This window comes from Rattus rattus, chromosome 12, assembly GCF_011064425.1.
Source record: "Rattus rattus isolate New Zealand chromosome 12, Rrattus_CSIRO_v1, whole genome shotgun sequence".
NCBI lineage: Eukaryota > Metazoa > Chordata > Mammalia > Rodentia > Muridae > Rattus > Rattus rattus.
Window position 1 is genome coordinate 66,746,568 of NC_046165.1, and position 27,354 is coordinate 66,773,921.

General features: G+C 46.1%; 1 protein-coding gene and 1 long non-coding RNA gene across 2 annotated transcripts in view; one reads left to right on the plus strand and one right to left on the minus strand.

Annotated features, from left to right (window-relative positions):
* Window positions 1–22,315, minus strand: part of Fgf9 (fibroblast growth factor 9) — a 41,112-nt gene extending 18,797 nt beyond the window's left edge. The window contains exons 1-2 of the mRNA XM_032917680.1: window positions 21,094–22,315; window positions 11,030–11,133 (exon numbers count right to left, since the gene is read on the minus strand). Of these exons, the coding sequence (XP_032773571.1) occupies window positions 11,030–11,133; window positions 21,094–21,370 (381 nt within the window). The 5' untranslated portion in view covers window positions 21,371–22,315. The remainder of the gene's footprint in view (window positions 1–11,029; window positions 11,134–21,093) is intronic.
* LOC116913478 lies at window positions 22,290–24,910 on the plus strand. The gene is made up of 2 exons (XR_004389622.1): window positions 22,290–22,460; window positions 24,585–24,910. It is a non-coding gene; the product is annotated as an uncharacterized LOC116913478 (long non-coding RNA).
* Window positions 24,911–27,354: the final 2,444 nt, after the last annotated feature.

Below are 27,354 nucleotides of genomic sequence, written 5' to 3' on the forward strand. Positions count from 1 at the left end.
GGGATGTTGACCTGGAAACCCAGAAAGGGAATAACATTCGAAATGTAAATAAGAAATACCCAACTTAATAAAGATGGAAAATAAATAAATAAATAAATAAATAAATAAATAAATAAATAAATGGAGAATGCCAGCCTAACACTGGCAAGAAGACATCAAAAAAAAAAAAAAAAGAAGTGAAGGTGTGTGAATAAACGGAAGTGTGTGAATGGAAGAGCATCTAGCAGGCAACCGAGAGAGAGCGAGCGAGTGAGTTAGTGAGTCCGTGGACAGGAGAAGGAACAGATGAGCTGCAAATGCGGTGGGAGACGAGTACTGAAGAATAACTATGCAGGAGCGTCACAGACTGAGCCCTTCCTCAGAACCACGCTGGTCCACTGCATCAGAAAGTAAGAACTGAGGGTTCCCGTGACTCAAGAGCAGCATCAGCAGACTCCGCCTGAAGGGTAGTTTGTTTCTGACAGAGAGCAGTACTGAGGTGGCGCTGACAAGGAGTGTCTGGATTCAGAAGGAAGGTGGGGTGGGGAGAAGCAGGAGAACATGGAGGACACAGACTTGTGTCTCTCCTGTTGTCATCTGGCCATGCACCCCAACTACACCCCAACTCACACACTGACTGTGCTTCCCCTGTACGCACCAAGACTCAGGACTGGGGAAGCGGAAGTTAGACAGCAAAGCACAGGAATGAAACCGCCAGTATGTAGACCTACTGTGTATGTCAACTGTGTACAGGAACTACTCAGAAACCAGTTTGTTGTGAATCCTTAGGGGTTGTCATCAAAAGTGTTCTTTCAATCAGAACTCCCTGGCAACTGCAGTTACTTTAAAGTCCCCTAACACTTACTGTCCAGAAAAAAATTCTTGCAGGAACCCCAAAGCACCAAATCTGTTAGTTCCAAATGGCTACTTAGAAAATAAACTGCAGGGAGGAATTGCAGCTAGGTAGGGAGAAGGAAGGGATGGAAAGGGGAAAGAATTTATTCAGTAATACATGTCTAAGTTCCCTGTGTTTCTTTTCATAGCTTGAAAGCTTGTCTATTATCATTGCTGAATAATATTGCATTATCTACATGTACCAGAGTATTCTTAGGTTATACCAAAGCTCACTTATACATTTATCTGCTAAAGTGTATCTTAGTTGTCCCTAGGCATGGAGAAATATAAATAAACCTGCTAGAAACGAAAAGAAAAAAAAGGGAAAGAGATTTGGAATCTCACTGGAAATCTCGCATCCATCTAATACTCATTACGAGTCAACTACATTCAAGCCTTTGCTTTACATATCAGGAGTAACTTGGGACACTAATGCAACCAATCCTGGGTTTAGGCAGTGGCCACTTTATCAAAACCACTTCCCAAACCCATTCTTCCCTAACCAGCATCTGACAGGAAATGGAGCAGAACTTTGAGGATGGGATCAATGTAGAACAGGAAATGGCAGTGAAATAGAAGGGTAGGTGGAGGCAGAAGGCAGGTCAGGGAGGGAAGAGCATCTGTCCCTGGGAAACCCTTCCTTAGTCTGCTCCCCGGATCCAGAGCCACTGCCCTCCGACCTTTCGGAAGCAGCTCAAGAGTCAATCTGTCTCCTCTGGGCCGAGACTTGTTGGCAGAGAACTTACTTGCCTAGCATGGGTGAAGCCTGTATTCCACCTCCAACACCACAAACAGAAATAAACAAACAACTGAAACCCTTCACAACACATGAGAAACCCCCAGGTCAAGTGCACCAACTCAGCAGCAACCTGACATGTCCTGAGTGAGTCCTGAGTAGTCAAGGTGGCTACTCTGCCCTGCCAATAATGTCAACCTAACTGGAACTGAACCCCAACACTATAAGATCCAAAGATGATTTCTCAGTACCTAAAGGCTAGGAGTCTTGTCACAAAAGAAACATGCGTCTAAAACATTCCTTCAAAATCCCATCTGTGGAAAGGATGTGACACTCTCTAGCATGTGGCTAACTCTGGATAAAATAGTATTTATTCACACAAACAAATGGTCATAGTTTTGAGACAGGGCATCATTTAGCCCAAGCCAACATTTACCTCTGTTTAGCCTCCTACACACTGGGATTTCAGGCAGGTACTACCGCACCTCATTTTTGGAGTGCTAGGGTTGAACTTTGTACATATCTAGCTTTTATTATACATATCTAGCAATTACTGTACCAACTGGGCCACATATTCATGAACAGTCACCCCTAACATATATATATATATATATATATATATATATATATATGTGTGTGTGTGTGTGTGTGTGTGTGTGTGTGTGTGTGTGAAATGAGATTTTCTGACTTACCTCACCTGTCACTTGCTGTCTTGTGTGATCTTAAGTTGGCAATCCATTAAAATCTTACTCCTTGTCTCTGACATAAGAACACTGAGAACTAAGATGATCTCCCAGAGAAATACCCTTAATCAGCTAAGAATTATGGCTAAATTTCCTGAAAACTTGCCATGCATTTATGAACCATAAGATAATGCTTTATCACTCAAACCATCAGCTGAAAAAACCACCCATTCCCAGAGCACGTCTGATATCTGTTGATCATTCAATGAATGAACCTTTTCATTTCCTTCGCATGAACTTCATTGTTTCAAGATTGTGAATGGAACATGTCTAGGCACCTCCTATCAAAGGAATTTGAAGTGAACCACCAGGAAAAGGAATCAGTAGGTTCGATGGCATCTTGCCATTTGCTAAGCTATACTGTTCCATGAACACACAACGCTGTCCTGCTTGTTCAAAAGCTGCCCCGGTAGAGCAAGTGTCAAGGTAGAGAGACAGTCCAGCATGTCCCAGCCCTTTCCTCTGGCCAGCCACTCATATCTACAGCCACACAGGGATAGGAAGATCTCACGAAACGAGCTCTAGAAGGGCCACTTCCTCTTCATCTCAGTGAAAATGAAGGAACAGAAAGTGAAGGGAATATACTCAGGATCTTTATGCAAACCTCATAGCCACCCATGAACGCAGACAGCCTTCCTTCCACACCGGTGGGCCCTGCATCTGTATGTTTAACCAACCACAGAACGAAAACATGCAGGGGAAAAACCTTCTGTGTACTGACCATGTACAGACATTTTCCTAAAACAGCAATAGTACAACTATTTACATGGTACAGTATTTACATGGTAGTATCTATTACAAGTCATCCAGGAATGGCTTAAAAGGGAAATGTGTGCAGGTTCCTGTGCAGATACTACGCCATTTTATATAAAAGGCCTGAACAGCCAAAGATCCTGGCATCCAAAGAGGGCCCTGTGACCAATCCCCCATGAAAGGGATGGAGAACTGGATTTGGGTCCAAAATGACCTTCAGTACTAAATGGTGCTGCTTCCCATGACTGGATAAATAGGAAAAGAAAAAGGCCTACTTGGTCCTTGATCCACCATGTAGGTTTCTAACAAGTGAGGGTCACTGGGTCTCACAATAATTCAAATGGGGTAGGAATCAAGACTTCTCTGTCTACATACTCAACTGTAAGAGCAGGCCAGCTAACCATACACAAGGCTGAGCCAGGGCTACAAGGACCTCCATCGTCATAGTGAGAAGACATCACTGAAGTGACATCATCCGAGCGTTAAACTACCACATCAGTTTGTGGCCTATTGTTCTTATAGGCCTATATTAACATAAAGATATCTTGGATTTCAGTTGTCAAAGAAGTGTAGGCATAAGGGACTCATACCTAGTTTCATGGTTTATATGTACACATAGTAAAAATAAAGCCAATATGGGTTTCTTGGCATCTAAGATATAGTCATTCTTCAGTACTCCTGAGTCCACACCTATGGTCAAGCAACCACAGATCAATTTTGTTAGGCCTGTATATGTACAAATATTTTTTTCTTGTCATCCTTCACTAAACACAATACAAATATCATCTCCATAGAATTTTGGGCTGTGTTAGATAATACGGGCAATTGTACTTGTGTACAGTGTATCAAGTAAAACAAGCCATCTGAATATGATTGGAAGTCTACAGGAACATGTACACGGGTTCAACAAAGGCATTACACCATGTTATATAAGCAGAATTAAGCATCTACAGACACCATTATCTGTGGATGCCCTGGAAACAAATCCCCGACATATAACAATATGCGTCCTGGTTCTTTGTGTTTTCTTGTTGCTGCTCCTTTTTAAAGGAATTGACTTGTTCCTCAGTTCTGGGACAGATGTGGCTGCAAGGTTCCCTATACTGACCCTACAACATAGAAACATCGTGCAAGAAATTATCTGGCCCATATGTCTCCATTCAGAACCAACAAGCCCCCTGTCCCAGGAATGTATTCAATTAAAAGAACATTTATGTTCACTGGAAGCACAGCTGTACCATTGTACCTTGGCTACAGATTATATAGATTCAAAGAATCCAGGGTCCAACTGTATCCCTGGAAATACAACCACAGTACCAAACAGCTATCTGGACAAGCACCTGATGGGGGTGGTGCTGTAGAAGGCCTCAGGAGGCTGGCCTGAGTCTGCCCAGCACCTGCAGCTTCTGGGCCTCAGAGCAGATCATGTAGACTCTATTGATTTGGTACTTGAAGGAGATGGCGGCCCTGGAAAACCTGGTTATTGTAAGTGCACAGCCCCACAGCCTGACGCCCCAGCACACTCTGTCTGTGTATGAGGCTGAAGCAGGCTAAGAAATTGGGTCAGTGAACATTCACCACATGCCGACTGCACACACACTGTGTGTGGCTGAGCCTCTGGGAAACAGAATGCTTACGGAGAGACTCTGGCTTCAAAATCTGCATCTAGTAAAAGACCAATAAGAATGAAATGTGAGGCCAGAGATAAACCAGAAATGCCAGCCTTTCTGTCTGGTGCTGTCCTCTCGCTCGCAGCTACACTCCCCACACTCTGGGTTAATTTAGTGAGTGCTACCTTTTCCTAAATGGGAGGGCCAGATGATTCCAGCTTCTTGAAGCAAACTCATTTTTTGAAAGCATTCTTTTTAATATTTGCTTGTTATAATCAGCTATTCTTGGCGTTTTAAAGTACCTTGATAATAATCAGATAATTTAGATTAAACCACTAACAGTACTGACCTGAGCCATAGCTCTAGTCTCTTTGAAATGAATAAAGGTGACAAATGCAAACTGACACCCCCAGTTGTCTAGTCAGGTGGAGGCACATGCATGCACATGCATGTAATCTAACGTTCTCTCTGAATTTCAACCAGACAGGATTTTCTGATCTTTATAAAGCTTAAATGTTATATGCCCTAACCTGTCTTCCACACTTTATTGAGACTTCTAGCCATCCCTCAAAATCCACTTTAAATGCTACAATACACATTTCCAAGTAGTTCTTTAAACTCCCCTCTGTGGCTCCAAGACATTTAAGCATTCTTCAATTACAGCAAATCTTACATTGCACCAAACTATTCACAAAGCTATTTCTCCTGCCAGATTTCTGAGAGCTGCTCCACGGTGTGGACTGTATCAGAGGGCCAGACAGCAAGTTGCTATGAATGTCTATAAAAGATACGAATGAAAAGGACACACATGAATTGGGACCTGAGAACAATATCCAGACCACACCCAGCGTAAGAATTATTCAAATTCTCCTTTTAATTAAAGTGTGACTCATTAGCAGCACAGTTTTTCCGGCGTCTACATTGTCACATTGGTATCCTCTCTATTTTTCTAAGAAGTTTCACCCATTCACTTATGTCTCCTTTAATCTAGCCCTAGGATGTGCTTAAAACCGGGGGGGGGGAGAAAAATTAACCCCCAAATACAAAAGTACATCACTACATGTCGCAGTGGTTTGTTTAACAGGAGTGATTCCTGTTTCCCCAAACCTACTTGCTTTCTTTCACTTCTCAAAGCTTTTTAACAGATCTTCCCTTTGCTAACTGAGATGTGTGTCCCATCACACAGGTAAGGGTGCTCACCAACACCATTGCCTGTTTCTTTTCTTCCTTCGATCTCGTGGCCTCTGAACAAGCTGTTTTGGTTAATTCTCATTCCCATGGCCACAGGGGTCAGAATAACCACAAAACCCAATGGAAACCACAAAAGGGCCCAAAGGGAGCAGAGTTCTCAACCCCACTCTCCAAATCTCCCATATGAGGACACAGCAAAGGGAAAACCCTGCTGCCCGGGGAGCTCTCCTCCCAGCTCTGCCCAGTGGAGGAGAAAAGATCTTGCACAACCATTTTGTGTGGGGGTGGGGAAAGAGATCAGAGGCGAGACAGAGAAGGCCCAGGAAATGCAAACTCTGGACTCTGGAGTCCATCCAGAGTGCGAACCTCGGCTGAAGGGTCAGGCTCGTGTGCTTCATCTTAGAAGAGGCGAGCAGGAGCAGGAGGCAGAACGGGAGCCCGGCCATCTCTGCTGCTATCTCTGCTCCAGCTGCAGCTGCATCCCCTTTGGGCTATGCACACCAGGGACAGCGCGGGCACGGCCCAATTAGGCATAGGGCTGAGGGAAAGGCTCCTCCTACAACTAGGATCCTGAGTACACTCACCGTACAGATGGAGAAGCATCAAGGTCGCTATCTGCACAGCTTGCAGAAGAGCTGGAAAGCAATCACCATGCTATTCATTTCCCCCCAAGAAGCATTTACTGAGCTCCTCCCTCCTCAAGGGTCACTGCTCCGTACTAGGTAACATTAGGAGGTAAAATGAGGGGTGGCCAGGTCCTTTGGATCCGCTATGGGAAACACGCTGGACTACCCTACCAATCATACTGCTGCCTGCATAGTGATGGAGGTGTAAAGCAGCTCCCAGGACAAACGAGACTCGCTAACTAGAATCTGCAGAAGCACAGCTGGGTGAGGGAGGCTCTGCAGAACAGGTAACAGTTCCACTGGACCTTAATTAAAGGGTGCTATTTCATCAAGTGGAGAAGGTGAGACAAAGGTATTCCAGACGGGCACTACCTTGCCCACGTGCACAAGTCAGACTTCATGGCATTTGGGGAACAGTGGATAGATTCAAATGGCATGCAGAAACAGATAGAAACCCTGACACCAGCGATGTAGACCCAGGCAACAAGCTCAGTGAGAAGTGCTGGATGCTGTACAGAAGGGCAGCGTGTGCTTCCGGGAAAATGCTGAAGAGATCTCAGCAACCTGACCCTCTGATCGAGTTGCAGAGGGCAATTCTGACATCACTGTGGAGAAGGTATTGATGCTTGGAGGCTCCGGGGCAGGGGAACATCTGAAAGCATGCTTCCACAGAGAGATCACAACACAAGTGTCTCTGACAGCACTCTGTCCTAAGAGGGATCTCTATCCCAAAGACTTGACCCAGAAGACAGATCCTATGTGTCCCTTGCTCTCCCTCACTGGAATGCACAGCTAGGACTGCCAACTGACTGGGGCCATGGGGAAGGAGGGAAGAAGTCTACTATTTTTTTGTTTAGTTTGGGTTGGGGTTCTTGTTGCTGTTTTGACACAGGGTCTCACTGTGGAGCACTGGTCAGCCTGAAACAGTAGACCAGACTGTCTCCAACTCAACCCTAGTGCTGCAGCTCAAGGCCTGCGCCAGCACACCCAGCTAATGCTTGGGGTTTGGTTTGGTTTGGTTTTTGGTTCTGTTTTGGGAATTTGTTTGATTGAATGATTGTTTTAAATAAAAGAAAGTGTTTAATAGGGCTATGGCTCCTACACTTACAGTCCATGGTGGTGGACCCACGGTATCTGGCAGGAACAGCTGAGAGCTCACAACTCAATAACGTGACCTGTCTATAGCCCAGATTATCCTCCAGCTTGCAGCAATCCTCCTGCCTCACCCTTCTAAGCGTTGGGATTATAGGCATGTGCTACCACAGCCTACAAACCTGCTTCTAATCACATACTGTTTGTGCTCAAAAGCCCTAGAGGACACAGCTGGGACTGACAGCTGAAACAGTTTGAGTTCCACTTCCAGCAGTGACTGAAAGGATCCACTTGGGAAAAAAACTCAAGCCAGTGCAAAATCCTGCAGATGGCACTGCTGAACATGGAGTTAGGTGTGCTCCCCTTGTCAGCCAATAAACCTCGGAGTATGAATCATGCTGGCCATGTCATCTGACAGTCTAGTTATTGGTCAGCTGGGGAGAACATTCCAGAGGGGCGTGCAAGGCAGCCCTTAGAGCAGGGAGCAAATGGCATAGCCTAGGCATGAGTTAATTCAATCACTACATCTACACAAACACTTATTCTGACGCATATTTTATGTTAGTATCTATATGAACTATATTTCTATATATAACTAAGTGTCTATATGAACTATATTTCTATATATAACTAAGACATTTAACATTCATATCCTGAGATTAATATTTGCTAGATAAAAACACCTTTTTTGGGTATTGGGCCCCTGCCAGGTGTTGTACTGCATGACTGTAATCTCAGTGCTGGGGAAGACGATGCAGAGTTCAAGGCTATCCCAAGCGACAGAATGAGACCCTGTCTCTAAAAAAGTAAATAACAATACAGAAATAAATAACCCTATATAGTCCATTCAACCCACTGAAGGGTAGTATGTCTGTTCTACATACAAAACAAAACGCCTTGTATTGTATTCAACTGGGATTGAATTAATTAAATCCAAAATGGGAAAAAAAATAAGAGCATGTCAAAAAGAGAATATCATTCTGTAGACTTTTGTTTTAAAACACTTTATAATTACATCTTACACTTTGCACTTAAAAAGTACCAGCAAAGTACTTATTTCATTTAGAAAATAAGTAATTGTATACATGCCAAGACCTGGATTTATGAAGCTAGATTAAATTCTATACCAAACAAACATTTTTAAAATACTTTATTCTCTTTTTCAAGAAGAACTTCTAAAAAGTACTCAAATATCCAAACCAAGTAGGCATAGTGGAAAATTCTTCCAAAGTAGAAAAAGTACATCCTATGACTGTAAAAATAGTGTGAGTTCTCCCCAGCCAAAATACGGAACCAGCTTCATCGACACATGTGTGGACAAGGAAATGTGGCACACGGCGCAGTGAGGTTTTGTTTAGTTATAAGGAAGAATTTATAGCTAAATAAATTTGTAGAAAAATAGATGAGCTTGAAAATCATGTTAAGCTAAATAAGCCAAACAAAGATCACAGAACGAGAGTCTGGGTAAGAGTGTGTGTGTGTATGTGTGTGTGTGTGTGTGTGTGTGTGTGTGTGTGTGTGTGTGTGTGTGTGTGTATTTTGTGTGTATACATGCGAAAGAGAGAGAGAGAAAGAGAGAGAGAGAGAGAGAGAGAGAGAAGTCTAAAAGGGTGGAGACACAGAAAGGAGAGAATACAAAAGAAAAAGACAAATATCACATGCTTTCTCTTACACATAAGATCTAGATTCAACAGTATTTATTATACACATGTATGTATATGACACGAAAACAGGAAAACTGGGGCTGGAGAGATGGCTCAGCGGTTAAGAGCACTGACTGCTCTTCCAGAGGTCCTGAGTTCAATTCCCAGCAACCACATGGTGGCTCACAACCATCTGTAATGAGATCTGATGCCCTCTTCTGGTGTGTCTGAACACAGCTACAGTGTACTCATATAAATAAATTTTTTTTCTAAAAATCCCCATCTTGTTTTAAAAAAATAAATAAAACAGGAGAACTACATGAGGAAAGAGAGAAAATAAGAAGGGAGGGTAATGAAGGGGAAAATACAAACAAAGTTTAACATGTGTGCAAAAATATACTAATAGAACATTCTTCTGTATACTTCAAATTCATTTTTTAAAACTTTTAAATGTGCAAAATATTCAGGTTATACAGGGTATAATTTTTCCATTTGTAATACTGGGGTGAAACTTTGCACTATGTGTGTGTACACATATTTTAAAATCAGGATACGGGGGCGAGAGATGGCTCAGCAGTTAGGGGCACGTGCTGGTTCTGTTCACAGAACCCACAAGGTAGTTCACAACCATCTGTAACTCCAGTTCCAGGGGAGCTGATGCTTTCTTCTGGCCTCTGAAGACACTGTATGCACATGCCATGTATGCACACATGTAGACAAAACATTTATACAAAGAAGTTTTTTTTTAATCTAAAAACAAAACTAGAATATGGGTAATAGAGAGGTGTATCTAGGACCATGCTGTCTTACAATTGTAATAACTGAGAACTTCAGAATGTTTCCTTGTCTGAGCTTCCTCTATATCCCAACTTTTGTAAGCACTAATCCAAGTTTTTATAGTTCAAGTAACTTGAATTAAATGGTCACCTGACCACCAATAAATAGGCCTTAATGTACATGATAATGTAAACCCCAAAGTGTTTTGTTCAAAACACGGCTGATGAACTGTGTTCCAAACAGTAATTAATGATCCAGTCATCCTATTCAATGTCTAGCAAAAATACTAAACTCCTACCCTGTTCCATCAGGTGACATGTTCCAACACTATGAGAACTGGGAAGATGCATGGGGACTAAACCAACCACCCTTTAGCAGAGCAGAACCATCGACTTGATGTCACTCACAGCTACACCCCAGGATCAGGCACAGTTCCCAACCACTGGCAGGTTACAACAAATACTCCATCACCATAAGGACCTTCCAAGCTAGTAAGGATAGAAAGTGAGAATGGGGAAACAGAAACTCATAATGCTCGCACATAATTACAGTGCTGCTGGACCCTTAGTCACATACAAGACTCTCTGACAATAATTTCCACCTCCGTCTCTCCTGCATAATGGAAATCTTGTGTTGTTCAGAGAAAGGGTTTGGACTCTCACTGCACGACCTATTTCTAGTTTTAATTACAATGCTTGGCAAAGCTTGGGGATCATTTCAATTCATTTCAAAAATAACTCCCATTCAATACAAGAAGATGGATTTTTCACACTTGTGAATTTTTATTTACTTGATAATGAAGATGGCTTGGCATGTAAATAAAGCATTTTCTTGGCAAATTTGGTCTAGTGAAGATACAGAATTGTAATGAAACAACATGCCTCAGAAAGTAAAATCTCCCATTTGCCTTCCAGACTCAGTTTCCCTTTTGATTCTTCTTCAACCTAGCAAAAATGGAGTTATCAAAGTGCCTGTTGTTACTTACTGATCCATACAGCTCCCCCTTCTCGTTCATGCCGAGGTAGAGTCCACTGTCCACACCACGAATGCTGACCAGGCCCACTGCTATACTGATAAATTCCAGAATGCCTGTGAGATAAACAGCAGACAGGAGAATTAGAGCCCCAGAGCATCTCCCTAGAGCCGCAGTATTCCCAGGGGCTTCAGTCAGGAAACAGGCCCAGCTTCCGACTTGGAGCACCTCAGACACAACTTCAGCCCTAAAAAACTGATGTTCCAAATAAATTCTACTTTATCATAGTCAAACACTAAATTATCACAATGGGACAACCTTTACCTAATAACTAACACAGTTTAAATTTTTTAGAATAACTAAACATTCTAAATGACAAGTCTGATGAAATCAATGTATATGTCCTAATGAGCTAAGAGTATACTTGAAAGGGAAATGACATATTTCCATTTTATATATGTAAAATTAAGTATTTATATTGGGAACTTTGAATTTTTATTTATTGTTCTCTGGGCCTGGGAGAAATAAACACAATCACAATTTATATATTGCATACATAAGTGCATATGTGAATGTATACATGTATATATTACATATGCGCAAATAATTTTTCAAAATTCTATTCAGAGAATAATATTATGTGTCTAAAAATAATAGTGAGGTGCTAATTAAAGCCTTCCCCAGCTTATCCAGAAAATGATCTAGTCCTCAATTGAATAACCTCCATTTGAAAGTCATAAAGTGCCAAACACACACCTCAAATGTCTCTGCTTAAACAGGGTGGTGATTCTTTTTCTGTTCTTGCCTAAACTTCAAAGAATAGTTAAACAATTAAAACATCTTAATAATGGAGGAGGAAATGCTGGTCCATAAAAAGAAAAAAGAAAGAAAGAAAAAATGCTCCCGATTAAAATAGGCATGGAATACTCTATCCTCAAAGCAAATCAATATAACGATCCCTTTCACTTCCTTCTTTTGCCTTGCTTACCTTACTAAAAATAACACCTAAGCTGGGCATCAATCCAGAGTTTTATGGCCACACAACAGCACTTCAGTCTCCGAGTCTACTGTTGCTTTAAGATGGTCATCCCGCAGGATACACAGATGCTGCTAATCATCTCTGTGCTTGGCCACACTCCCACTCCGGCTATAAATTAAAGTGCTACACTTTGTGTAGATCTTGTGGCAGTGCATACCAAATATTTTATACAGCTTATTTTGAAAATATCTTCAGTCATTGAGAAAGTGTACTTACATCTAAGAACATAGAAAAGGGAGGGAAAAAAGGCTATGGTAACGATATAAGTGAAATATATATAATATATTAATAGATAAATATATGTTTAAATTTTAGAATAACTATATATTATAAAAGTTTGGTAAAAATCAATGTATATATGCTAATGATCTATGTAATATGCTATATTAATATATTAATATATTAATGTATATATTATATATAATAGTATGTTATATGTATACTAAAGTAAGGCTTCTGTGACTAATGAAAAAAGCATTTATATAGGCAAAAAACAATAACTTTTCCATCAATCATGAACTAGACTGGGCTGTTATGAAATGAAGACTCTGACTCCATAAATGTAATAAAGGGTTCAGTCAAAAGGAAACTCAATTACAAGGTGATCACTCACTCTTGTACACATAGTATCACTCACTCTTGTACACATAGTATCACTCTTGTACACATAGTATCACTCACTCTTGTACACATAGTATCACTCACTCTTGTACACATGGTATCACTCACTCTTGTACACATAGTATCACTCTTGTACACACAGTATCACTTGTCCTTGTAGATGTACAAAATGTTACGAAGGTCCTTATGTTATGCTTACAGAAAGCCTGCTCACATGCTTTATTCTAACAGAACAAAAGATTGTAATAACAGTAAAATCACCCCTTACATGTCAAGTTCTAACTTGTAACTTTCACTGACCAGACACCTGACACAAACCAGTGTATCACTAGCCTTCCCTCCTTCACAAAGCAAATGGGAAGGCTGAAGAGGCAACATCTCCTTGAGATTTATTGAACAGGAGATATACTTAAATTATGATGCAGTCATTTTATTTCATGATACCATTTCTAACCCTTATGACTCAAAATAATCAAAATTGAAACACCTTAACATTATTAAGAAACACTTATACAAGACTCTTTTCTCGGTATCCCCCACAAAAGTGCACCCTAATCAAGGTCGTATAAATCCTGAGATTAGCATAAGGACTTACTTCATGCCTTTTATTGTAAAATGAGATACAGGAAACATTTCACCCACTTTGAGGATTGTGCAATTTAATTTACCAGGTCAATGAGGAAAGGGTTAACCATAAAACTAAAAGCCATTCCTGTCCTCTTAGAGTCCACACAATGATCTGTCTCCTCTACACACAAGGCAGCTCTGAGAGCTAATAACCCATCAACAGCTCGGCCAGATCCAACAGAGAGTACAATTTCACAAAACTACCTCACTGACTGGTCCATGAATAGCAAGAACAGTAGTAATGACTACAGTAAGGATCATGTAACGGCCAAATGCTTAAGCATGAGAAGTCGGCTTCTCCAGTCTTTAGGGCAGTCCTGGGCACTGCAATGTCTTCAGCCCCAGAGTACAAAAGGACAATTGAAATTTCCTCAAGTCACTCAGACTGGAAGGCCTGTTTCCATGAGTTCTGTGCACATTGAGCAGTTGGCCCTAACTTTTTGGGGTTTGTATCTGTAATTTCTTGCCACTTTTATACACTTATCTCTGGGACTATTACATAATATGAAGATGAAAATATTAGTATTTTTATCTTGTTTTTTCTAGTTATTGATATAATAGCTAAAACACATATGCTTTTACTTTTTTAGACAGTGACTTATTATTGAGGGATTATATCAACCAACCATCATGCCGCTTATTAAATATAAAACTATGAGAGAAATATGTAGCGTAGGCCTTGCCTCCTGCTCAGTGGTCATCCTTTCATCCTTCATTATCTGTGGAGAGACATTTCTTGCATGCCCGAAGCCATAGCACCCCAGACCCTATTTATACTGTTTTATCCTGTACATATATACTCATGGCAAAATTTAATTTACAAATTAGAGGGTTAATAATAACTAATAAAAATAGAGCCAGTAACGGATAGTGTAATAAAAGGTGTTTAAATTTTTGAATTATTTCTGAAATATTCCATTTAACATTTTCAGACATAGTAAAAAGTGAAGCTAGCAGAGGAAGGGGCTGCTGTAGTGAGAAGAACCAATAAACTGACCCATGGTGACAGTGTGGCTCACATAGTGGGAGGCAGATATATAGGGAACAGGTGGACACGAGACCAGTGGTTTGTTCAGTTACAGAAGAGCAAGTCAGGGGAGTATCATAAGAAAAAGAAAATAGAAAAATCTGAAATGAGTCTGGGGAGGTCTCCCAGCAAGAAGCAGGACCCAGTGACCCCAGGTGGAAATACTTTGTCACCTCAAACCATCATCCATATCCCTGAAGCTCCTTTAGAGCAGGGACCTAAAAAAGAAAAAAAAAAAAAAAGTCCAGATTTTTATGAGGTCACCCCCATAACCGAAGGGCAAGCAGAACACCCAACCGTGTGAGTCACAGTCCTTCTCCCACACCCAGAAAGCGCCAGTGTGGTAAGGTCAGGGAGTCCTGGCAACAGGGTAGCCAGACCCCACCCCATGCAGACTGGAATCTTTATCATTCCTCGTACCACCTTGTCCACAGTGAGCTCTACGATTCTGCACTCCAGCAGATCAAGCCCTCAGCTGGTACCAAGCAAGTGCTGCCAACCGCCCTGAGGTCAGAGCACCCCTTACACTAATCTGGTGACCTGTGCAAAGCTGAGTAACCAACATGGACAATACTAGGTCAGTGACAACCTGGGAGACTGTTCTAGAGATGGGATGTTTCGAGATCAAGGGGAGAGGGAGGAGAGGAGTAAAAAGGAAGGAGGAAAGGGAGAATAATGAGTTGGCCTAAAACTGACATTTTGGCCTCTCTCTCCTAGCACACACAACCTAATGGGCTCAGAAAAGCCATAGCAGGGAATGATAACTGGGTTGCAGGTAGACGAGTGACATTTGTCCTCTCTCTTCCACCACAGAGAACCGTTTCTATAAGGACCCACGGGGGCTGATAAAGCCAAAGTTCACTGGTCACACACTTCTTCTGGAAGAGTCCCAGATTAGGTCTCCCTCTTCCCAGTCTCCCTGGCTACTCGTGACTGGAGTGCCTAGTTCTGTCCAGCTGTGTCGCTAACTGAAGGTTAGTTAGTCCACCCTCCTAGAGTCCACTTACGCTGTGCCTCACCTCTAAAGCCAGCCATAGGAAATGGGAGAGATGACAGACAGAAGCTGTTGTGCCCTAACCTGTGCCCTCTTTAGATCAAACAACAAAACCAGTATTGACCGCTTCATTGACCACCATCGCAAGATGATAAAACCTTATTGTCACACGATTTGGCTGCAGGACATAGAGAACTCAACCGCAGACTAACCAGGAAACTTCCATTCTGCTGGCTAGTTTTCACGGTGATGAGGGGGTCATACAGACCACTGGAGAGAAATATCAATGGTTTTACCCTGTATGCTACGGACCTGCCAGGTGAGGCATGCCCACCAGTGCGATAGTGGCACAACCATTATAGGAGTAACCAACTTCTCTCTGCTTTAATTTGAGACCTGATTCATAGGAAAGAACTCATACCTGACCCTGTAAACCTAGTCGACGGCCTTTGACTGGCAACCACAGGCCCTGGGGTAGAATCTGCTACTGGGATTTTTGCTAAAATATCATGCTGTCAAGTTGCCCTTTAAATATTCACTTTGGGTTCTAACCAAGGCTTCTTTTGCAGTGGGAAGCTGATAATGCAGAGACTCCTAATTAAATCACTTAGAGTAAGTGACTGAACGCTCAGCCCTAAAGGGGACATCTATAATCACCACCACCCTCGGCAATTCAGAGAACACCTGAGAGGAGAGGGTAGGGGGAAAAAAAAAGAGCCAAAAGATAGAAAGGATGCTGTGAAATGCTGTCTTCTGGACATGACATGACTGTTAACATGAGGTTACCTGCACAAAATTTGCATAGGATCAAGGCAGTCAGCGTCCCAGCATGGATGGGAGACAGGTGGATAACCTCCCACCCCTGGCTGGGGAGCCTTTGGCAGTTAGCAGCTGCTAATGGAGGAAGAGCCATTTTTCTTTGAGGGTGTGGCTGCCGGTGGGTTGCTTCATTAGATAGTCCCATACCCAAGTGTATATAGGGGCTGTACTGACTCAGAAAGAGGAAGAGGTAGAGGTGGAGGAAGCAGCCGGAACAGCCACCACCATGAAGTTAGGGGACCTGTTAGAAGTATGGAGGAAGGAAATAAGAGGCAGATATGATCAAAATACGATTCACTGTATAAATAATGCAATTATCAAAGACATATATATATATATATACATATATATCAGTACAGTGGAGTAGACAGTGGTCCAGCTTCTCCACAAACTGAGGCAGAAGAAGCTTAAACTCAAGAATTCCAGGCCAGCCTGGGTACCATAGTTATCCTGGTGACTGTGCTGAAATAGAAACAGGAGAAAGAAGAAACTGAGGAGGAAGTGGGAAGAAGAGAAAAGAAAAGGGGGGGTAGGGGAGAGAGAAAGAAAAAAAGGTCCAGATTTTACAGAGAAATACGGTATGGGGGTTACCAAAAGTGGAAGGTGAAACTGGACATGGTAATACCAGGCCTGTAATTCCAGCATTTGGGAGCTGTGGGCAGGTGGATCAGTAGTGGGCTAGCCTGTGCTACTTAAGTGCCTGTCTCAAAAGTGGGTGGAGGGAGTGGCTAAGCTCCTCTTCCACAGCTTCACACACCCCATGGTAGTCACATGGAGCCCCAGAGGGTCATCACACAGCCTGAATCTAGGAATCCCTGAACCAGCTTGAACAAAACTGTGTCCCTCAGGAAGCAGCAGTTGAATGGATATCCCAGTTTTCTGCAGCAAGTTTAAAGGCGCTTCTTAATTATGAAGGCTTTCCTCTGTACAGTACTGAAAAGCCAAGGCACAAAGAATGGAACTTTGTTTTTTTCTGCAAAACCCTACAAATATGGTTTAACTTCGTTTTATTATTATTATTTTAACCACACCATTTTCTTTCTCCCACCTAATACCACCAACATCTGACACCCTGCTCCTTTAACAGGCCAGGTCCTGCCCCTCAAATGGCTCACAAGCAGGAGTGTCAATGTAGGGTTCTAGATGCATCTTGAGTCACCAGCCCCAGGCCAGGAGGTAGGCCTGCTTCAGCCTCCACAGGCCCAGGGTTCACTTTTTCATTACTCTGAACTACCTACTTAATTTCTGCTCATTGTCTTAACAGCTAGCAAGACCAGAAAGCCCTTCCAAGTAAAAAACACACACTTGCTTCCCAGGCCATGACTCAGAGACAGGACCCATGGTCCCCTCCTCCCAGCTCCCATCACCCCCAAGGAAAAACAAAGGGCTCCTTAAGTTCCCACCTTCAACTCCCCGGCCCGCCTGCAGCCCTGCAGCGCTGAGATTCCCTCACCCCCACGTCCCCCGCACGGCCTCGGCCTTGTCCCGCCCCGGCGAGCGTGCCAGCAGCGGCAGTCACCTGCGGCGGCTCGGGGGCGGCAGAAAGCATTGGCCCAGCACGTTTCCTTCTGCCGTTCCTTTTCAGGTAGAAAACGCACCTTCTATTTTAATCGAGGTGTAAACCCACCCCACCTACAGCTACTCTGAAACCCAGGGAGAAGACGAAGTCCCCGGGGAGGAGCCAAGGAGGCACCGAGGCCCTGGCTGCGGGGAGGGGGTGGAAGGTGAAGCCACGGCGGCGCGGACGCCAGGTGCGCCCCGCAGCCCCTCCGCCCCGCCCGGCTCCGCGCCGCCGGGTCCTAGCGCCGACGCAACTCCCTGAGGGCGGGGCTGAGGAGGCAGGGCGCGGAGGCTCCCGGCACACGCACGGCGCTGCAGAGGTTGCTAATATTGGGACCTGCGGCAGCAGCAGCAGCGGGAGACCGCGGCACTGCTGTCACCCCGGGGGCCCGCTTCTCACTGCAACCGGATGAAAGACTTAAATAACCCTCCTTCCCCACCCCCACTGCGCACAACCGCCCACTCAGCTCCATCCGAACGAGGGTGAGTGGCACCGCCAAGAGCCAGGCGCGCCCTTCCCCCCCGCGGCAGACACCCGGCCGACCTGCTATACTTGCACCCGGGGTCCCCAGCATGGGCCGGGGCTTCCGCTTCCCTCCTAACAACACCACACACACACACACACACACACACACACACACACACACACACACACACACACACACACTGTGCGGAACCCGAGAGTAGAGATGTCACTTCCTTGGCGACACATTCTCCAACCTCTAGGATCGGGGCGGGGTGTGGAGATTGGGGCTTTTTGTTCCGTAGTCTGGGTTCTGCGGCGGGCGGTACCTGCAGTCCTTGTCCGCTGACCCCTGAACGCGCGCGCTCCCCGCCCTTGCATCCTAGCACAGAGACTCAATATCAGATGTATCAAGTGCGCGTGGCAAACGTCCTATCTTAAGGGTGACTACTGCATTTTTAAAAAGAAAGAAAGAAAACTGGGAGGTGGGGGCGAAGGTACGTGGAGGGGCCCGGAGTGTGAGGGCTATCCCTTGACCTGGGCCCAGTTGTGAGGCACCCCTGGTTGGGACCCGGTAATTCACACAATAAAGGTGGATTTGGCTGGTCGCAGCGCCCCTGCAGCCCTGCGCTCCGAGTGCAGCCGGCCTTCTGCTCCTGCAAGACTAGATCCGGATGCCTTCCCTAGGCTAGTGGTTAACAATAGCATGCCACCCCCTGCACCGCCTGGCGAGGCCCTTTGTCACCCCCACCCCCACCCCTTCCCCTGCGACTGCGGCCTCGCCAGGCCAGGGGCCCCCGACCCACCTCCCAGACCCAGCGGAGCCCTACGACTCTCCCAAACCCCGCTGCGCGCTTCGGAAAGAAGGGGGGTGGGGAGGGGACCCTGCGTGAGACCGCGAAGCTCAGTTCCAACCTCCAGTCTGTCCTCGGTCCCCGCCACCAACTCTCCGGCTGCGGTGCGCACCTCCGGCGGTTCCCACACCGCACACCACCACCGCGCTTCCTCGGGCGGCGGCTGTCAGCGCCGCCAGACCCGCACTCACACACAAAGAGAAAGCAAAGGGACTGAACGAGGGCAAAAAAGAAAAGTCGGACACCCTACACGCGGTCAGAAGGGCGTCGGCCCCTGTCTTCCCTCCCCTGAACCCCAGCGGTCCCCGCAGTACCGAGGGGCGCACAGGAGCACCATGGAAAGGGAGTTAGAACCCGAGCGCTCTTAGGACCGCGCGGAGCCAGAGCGGCGCGGGGCCGGGGGCTGAGCCCGCACCTGCCGGCCCGGAGCGCGGGAGGACCGGGCTCCAGCTGCCCCGGGCTGCCCCGGGCATCAAGCGGGCTGCCCCGAGCCCCAGGACACTCGATCTCCGCCACCACCGGCCTCCCGCTGCCTGTCTTGCTCGGAAAACCCGGCTCCGTAGCAGCCCTTAAGGTGGCCAGCTAGACAAGCACTCCAGTAAAGTTTAGTCTTCCCCGCGACAGCCAGCAGCGGCGTTTACTTACAGGGTGGTGGGAAGATAGTTAGGTTTCCAAGGAATAATCGCAGCGATGAGCTACACTTTCTGTTTTTAAGCAGCGAGGGGACACAAGTCAGTTGGGCGTATTGACTGGGTTCACTTCCGACCCCAGCCTCAGTAGTGAGCCAAGGGAGAAACCCTGGGCCTCAAGAATTTGGACTGTCTTCATCCAGGCCTGGACCTTCCTCACCTCCGGGCAACATCCACAGTCCACGAAGCTAGCACGTAGTTTAGATTTCCTCCAACATCTGGCATTAAGGCATGAGGAAGAAAAATCACCACAGGACTTGGTTTTACGACCTAGTCTAAGTGTTGTCAGGTGGGTTCACTCAGGAGTTAACTCCTTCCAACAGTCTGGTTGCCCAAACTGTCGATTTTTTTTTCTTTTTTTAAGTAAGGGGGAAACCTAGATTCCACACACCCCGCCCCCTCCCCAACACCAGGCAGAACTGTGTTCGCTGACTTAGCACTGCACCACCACTGAAGGTGCCCCGCCAGGCACGTGTGTGGAAGCATGAAAGTGGGCAGAGTCCCCACCTGAGTCTGCAGCCTTCGGTGCTGAGTCACAAGTACCCTGCTCGGAACACGAAATCTTCGGAATGTCCTTTGAAATGAGCCTGCAGCTTTTGCAAGCACACGCAAACACTCACACCAGAGCCACCCAGGAAACCCACACAAGGCTACAGGCTGTGGAAATTATAAAGCAGAGGTTGGGAGTCAATGGACGGAAGAGCCGACACCCCTAGTGGGATTTCGGCCCCCAACTCGGGTCCTCCCCCCCCCCGGAGCTTCTGCCCGGATGTTTCGGATCTAAAACACGACCTCAGTGCTCCCCACAGAACAGCCAGCAATCTTCGCCTGCCTGCGAGGCTTTCAGACCAGCACCAGGAATAAACAGCACGCTTAATTTACAATTCAGGCAGAATGCTTATTAGAGGAAATGGAAAGGGAGAAAAACTTAATTTGAGCAAGATACCGGCTACCTACAGAAAACTGGACGCAGTTTAAAGTTCTTAGTGATTAAAGCTTTAAACTCGTGGAAATGGGTCCGTTAGAAAGAAACTTCGTAAACCTTATCTTCTCGCATATCTAATGGAAAAACTTGGGATTTGGGTTATATTCATACTCACTACCCCCCCCTTTAAAAAAAAAAAGAAAAGAAAGAAGAGGAAGAAGAAGAAGAAAAGAAGGGCCTTCTGAGTGTGGAGCTGCACCAATGCCAGCCGCAGATCTGCAATTCCGGAGGCTTTTTCCCTCCCTGGGCTGGCAAGATACTCAAAGGTGTGGGGGGTGGGAGGATATGAATATGAGAATATAGCCCTTCCAGCATCCCCGTCTAACCACCGCCTTCCTGGTAGTTAATAATCTGAACGTGTCACCGCGTGGACACTGAGGGGTTAAAGGCATACCTACCGAATCGGCTGTGGTCTTTCCTGGTTCCCTGGATAGTACCGTTGGGGAAGATTTCTAAGTGAAATCCAGTCCTGCAGTACAGCTGCCTCCGCCTGAGAATCCCCTTTAAATGATCCAAGTCCGTGACTGCGGGTCCCCGGGGCAGCCCCCCTGCTTCGGACTGACCCAGGTGGTCACTTAGCAACACCGGACTGTCCACCGGCAACACCGGTACGTTCCCGAACGGTACCGCGTCCTGCACACCGAAATAGCTCCCAACTTCACCTAAGGGAGCCATCAGAGGACTCGGCTTTTAAGCACAAGAATAAACAATAATGATGGTATCAACCAGGAGACACTAGGCGAGGTATATCCAACTCCCCTCCCTTGCTGCAGTTGCAGACAGAGAGGGAAAAAGGGTTCTTTTCTTCAATCCATCCAATGCATAAATAAAAGTAATCGGCTGTTTCTCTGGCACAGGTTCAAGGTCAAACCACTGATAGTCTAAGAAGCCACCACTTTATACTCACACACTGACATTGATCAACACAGCTATGCATCGCTACATATGGAGCCTCGACTCTCAGCGGGCAGAAAGGTCTTCATCCCATCCGACCGTAATAAGGGAAAAAAATCCGTAGTTTCTCCATTTGCTTAGAGATCAGAATGACCATAGCAACGTAAGTGCCTGGGCGATATTACAGGGATTTTTAAGATGCTCGGGCTACGTCAGAATTTACGGATCCTGACTCCAGAAAGGCATGCGCTGTTTTTACTCTCTAACCGACTCTGCAGACATCAGCATGAATCCTTCAAGGGGAAAAAAAAAATCTCACGTTGGCGGCGGCGACAAATCTCTCCTCCCAGTCCCTCCTCCAAAAAATAAGGATAATATAACAAAAAGAAGGAAAAAAAAAAACTTTCGGCGTCCAAAGCTAGTATCCAGAACGCTACAGAGGCTCTGCGGAGGTCCAGCGGCTTGCAATGAGGCGAGCGGCAAGCGGCGGGCGAGGACCGCGTCCCGGAGCTCGCGTGCTGCCCGGGCTGCCGCGAACAGGTGTCGCCGCGCGGGCCGCGCAGCGCCGTGGCCGCGGAGCGCTCCTCCTGCGCAGCCCCCGCCGGCGCGCAGAGTGGCGCAGGCGGCGGCATTGGGCCGGGTTTAAGGTAGCGCGGCGGCCGCCCCGCTCCGCCCGGTCCTAGCGCCCGCCCTGACGCCCGAGCCGCTCTGCCGCAGGCCGGGCACAGGCGGGCTGAGCGCGGGACTTCACGGGGAAACCCGAGTCCTAGGAAACCGGCTTTAGAGACGCCGGAGACGCGGTGCCAGAGACGGGAAGCAGCAGCCCTGGAGACGTTCGGCCGCCTGAGATCTAGCTCGCTAAAGGCACAGGGTCAGAGGGGAACTGGGAGAGCAGTTTTCGCGCGGACTCTGTAACCTTGCGGCTCATTATAAAATAGACTGGGAGGGAAAGGTTGGTGTGGGAGCTTGGCTGGACAGGGCAGTTTCTCTTTCATTCTTCATCCAGACTCACAGACGCGCAAACTATATTGCAGGTATGACAGTTGGGTGTGAGTCAGATTCTTCTCTCTCTCTCTCTCTCTCTCTCTCTCTCTCTCTCTCTCTCTCTCTCACACACACACACACACACACACACACACACACACACACACACACACACACACACTGGTGGACCCACACTCGGGTTTGTTAAGGAGTTCTGGCTCGCATCTTTGGGTTGTTCGGGTCCTTGCCTCCGCCCCCCAGGTTCCTGCGGCTAGGAGCAAAGGGCACCCAGGGCTCCTGAAAACAGCCCCTGTCCTTGAGTTCGACTCACGCCCCAGATCTGAGTGCGTGTCTTCGGGGAGAAGGTTCCAATGAGTTCTCTCTCGCCCCCAAGCCAAGCTACTCAGGATGGGCTTTGCCACCCTGAGCTCTACTTTGCCTGAGAGAAGCGAAAGGCACCAGTTCCAGGGTTGCTCCATGGCCCGAGGCTCTCTGCATAGCCTAAGAGCAGAACGGGAGCCGCCGCCTGGGCACCAGCGCTGCTTGCTGCTCAGGGCTCGCTCGCTGCCGCGGGTGACTTGGAAGCCGGAGCTCTGGTCCCGGGTCAGGGCTTTTGCTCGCGGCCAGCGGCCTTCGAGCCCAGCCCCAAGCAGGGACAAAGAAACGTACTGCCCCGGGCAGACAGGGGCAGGGCCCGCCGGTGGCGCTGTCCGCGCCCTGCCACCCACCAGCGCCCCGGTCCTCTGAGCAAGGCGTCCCCAACACAGGCACTGTCCCCGCAGCCCGCCCGAAGGCCCCGTCTCCCCCCAGCCCCCACCCCGCTCCTCTTTGTTCACATTGTCTTAGACTCTCGGGTCAAGATGGTGAAAGTTGCTAAGACTTGAGCGCAGCTCCCGACGGCGTGCGAGAGGGGAAGAAAAGTCCAAAGACCGGAGCCCTGCGGTAGAGAAGCAAATAAAAGGCTTTTTCTGGGGGAGAAGTCAGCCTATGGCGGCGAAGCCCTGGGGCTGGCCCTACTCCCGACCGGAGGGTTTCGCCCCAAAGACAGAGGCAGCAATGAATTTGCAGATTTCGCTGGTGTTGGAGGTGCCCATCCCTGGAGCGACCTTCCCCCTGCCCCCCGGGTTAGAAAGCAGGCTCCCGCAGGGCCCCAAGGGAAAAGAGTGGGGCCAGGTGACCCTCCCCTCTGTCCACTCCCACACCTCTTTGCCGCAATCCGGGGTCATCGGGAGTCCGGGCACTGGCTTCGTGAGTCTGGCTTATAAGTTTCCACTGCAGAAGAACCCTGCTGTGTGGTATTTACAGCAGTCTCATCCGCGGTGTTAGAGAGCAGGCTGTAACGCTAACTGCCTAGTGGCAGATACAAGAAGCTGGGAGGAAGTGACACTTCTCATAAACCATTAGAGTAGCTCTCAGTAATCACCCCAAGTCGCCAAGGGCCCTGGATTAAGCAGGGGCGCTGCTAGACCCTTTGTGTACAAAGTGCCAGGTTGATTTAAGGTGAAAAAAGGTAGATCGAGAGAATGAAATGCAGACAGGAGGGCGCTTTATAAAGGGATGGAGAACAGGGCGCAGACATTTCCTCCGAGGACTGGATTGAGACCGTTTTTTTCCACCAGCTGTCTCCAACCACTTTTTTTTTTTTTTTTTTTTTCGGTCTGAATTTAGCCTCTTAGCCTATGAGCAAAGACCATTTCCGCCTCTGGGTCCTGAAGCATCCTGTCCCTTTAAAAGTGATGCAGCAGTAGGAGAGAGTAAAGTAGCTGACCCAGCACTTTTGTGGGTGGAAACTGCAGGCAGCCCTTCGCGTCTCATTCCCACTGCAGTTAGTTTAGCCTCTCTCATCTGCATCCCTAACTCTGGCTTGCAAGCTGCTTTCCTGACCCCCTGCCTCTTTGCTTGCCCATCAGGTTTCTCTGCTGCTTACATTTGGTCCTTTCCCTACACAGTGATAGAAACAATGACCTTGCTGTTTCCCTGACCTTATCACGTTTTTTTTTTTTTTTCCCAGGCAGTCACTGGACTCCAAGGGCTAACGTCTTCAAGGTTGCTTCAGAGCTGTACCATAACTACAGGCTCACTACATCAGCTTCTGGGCTGTTTTTAGCAGTACTCTTCAATGATTCACAAGATGGTGGCTTTGCTTTCTAGACACACGTGGTACAACCAGTTCACTGGCTCCATTGCACCTGCCTGGGTGACTGACCTTAAAGGGGAAAAAAAAAAAAAAAACTCATAGATGCTCAAGCCAGCTGCCCTTGCTATAGCTTTCTCCTTGATTTTCTGCACATGGGCATTGAGTAAATTCTAGTGGGTCCCAATCCCCAAATTCTCTAATGCTGTTTCTCCTCTGGTGCCTTAATCCCCTCTCGTTTCTCATTTTTTCCTCTTACCTACTTTTTCTATCAAGATAGCATCTGTCACTTTAGTGCCTGGGCCCAGACTGGAATAAAGGATGAGACCTCTAGGAGCCTATGACAAGGAATGCATCTACAGATCTGTAACATGGCGTCCAACATTCTACCTATGCTTATTGTGGTTATATGCTGCCCCCCTCTTCGTGGGCCCTCATGAGTTGCTGTGCACCCTGGCTTAGATACATATATGTAAAATGACCTATAAGTCATAAATTTTCCACACATTTGAAGCAACTATTAGTTCTCGTCACTTACCGTTCTTTTGTTCATTGATGGTGTGCACGCACATGCACGTGTGCATACACACACACACAAAACCAATCAGCACAGAATCCTTCCATTCCCTCGCAGCAACAAGGACTGTGTAACAAGGTCACGACCCTTCATTTCCTATCTCTTCCATTCTCCCATCCCCACCAACAACCCTTCATGCTACTAATGGCATGGGGTGAAAGGGAAATGGTTTGGGTTCCCAGACTGACCTCATGGAAAAGTTTCAACTCAGTAGGCTTGGAACCATTGCAGCGAGCCTGGCTTGCTGCCAGAGCTGCAGACACTCCAAGTGCTTTCCTGCTTTAGTCATTTTACTCTCCAAACTGACTTGTGATGGTAATGCTATTTTGTTACATTTTTCCAAGGAGGAGACTGTGGTTTACGAAGTCTAAGCAACACACCTATCACCCAGGTGCTAACACATGGCGAAGTCAAGTCCATTCACCTCAGAGCTGCATGGCACAATAATACCACGCATTATAAGAGACATGCTATACTCTTGCAGGGCATATGGTTCACGCCTATAATCCAGCACTCAGGAGCTGAGGCTAGGACATTGAAAGTTCAAAGCCACCCTGGGCTATACAGCAAGACCTACCTCAAAAGCAACCAAATATAAGCTGGCAAGTGTGTCTTTACCAACTAGATATAGAGGAGTAAATAATGAATATATGTACTTACCAGGCTGTGGTCCCGCGTATTAGCACAGTCAGATACATGATATAGAACCCAGGTAGCAAAAGAATACAAGAAAGAAGATCACCAGAAACAGAACTTTAAAAAAAAAAAAAAAGTACAAGAATCATATGAAGAAATGTTTTTAAATCTCCCTATAGACACCAAAAAAACTTGAACAAATTAAAAAACATAGATAATATTTCTGAATAGAAAACTAATCTCAATTTTGAAACTATATAATCCTTCCTAGACTCATCTAAGAGCTGAGCATGGTTGCAGTAAAAGCATTGTCAAATTGTTTTATTAGCCGCGTCGACCCTAAAGAAAATCTATAAAATTCACTTGACAAATTTTTAACGGGAAAATTGAGAGGTTAACTGATTGAAATATTTTTAAATTCCAGTAAATAAAACAACGCTATAATATAAACAGCTAGATGGGAAACAATACTGTGATTTTTTTTTTAAATCCGAGTACACAGGAGCATTTAATATAAGATAATTAATGAGGAAATTAAACCAGTGAGTTCTGAGAGAACAGAAGAGGCAACTGGGTAAAGAAGTGAGTTTTCCTTCACACTTGAAATGAGGTTAGAGCTGAAGTGGAGCAAATACTTATGTGAGGAAACTCTCGCAAGCGCTGAAGGAAACTGTGCAGACTTCCCTTTACACCCTGAAGAGTAAAAGCCTTTCTAATTGGACTGCAAGGTTCAAATGCCTGAAAAAGAACAGTGAAAGCTGTAACCACACACAAAAAAATAGCTGCAGAGGAGGAAACAAAATTCAAAAGAAGAAAAGGTGAAATTAAAAAAAAAAAACAAAAAAACTGTGTGCATCAAGTCAAAGGACTAATTTCGCTGTCTATGAAAGCCTGTGGCTGATTAAGAAACATACAGCCTCTGCTGGACATAGTGGCACAGGGCTGGAATCCCAGCAGAGGGGAAGTGGAGTAAGGGATCAGGAGTTCAGGAGTTCAAGGCTGAGCATAGCCAGTTCAAGACCAGATGGCTAGAGGAGACCCTTTTTCAAAAGACCTAGGGAATAATAGGAAGAGTGATGATGGTGAGGATGATGGTGAGGAGAAGGAGGATAACAATGATGATGATGACTACAACGGTGGTGGTGATGCTGATAGTGATTAAAATAATAACACCAATAATGGCCCGGTGTCTAGTCTGATATGTTAGCCTGGACATCATCACTCCCATCCATAGAGAGAAGAGGCTGAACAGGCTGAAAGTCAAGAGCTCATCTTAAATGCTCAGAGAACTGAGGTCATGAGTCAGGTAGACATCAAGTCAGTGCTTCCAATGCTGAAGAGAATGGTAGTGGCCCACACCTGGAGCCAGGTGGTAGAGTTACTTCGTTATAATTCCTGAATATTGAATGTGCAAGAGTTTAAAAAAAAAAAAAA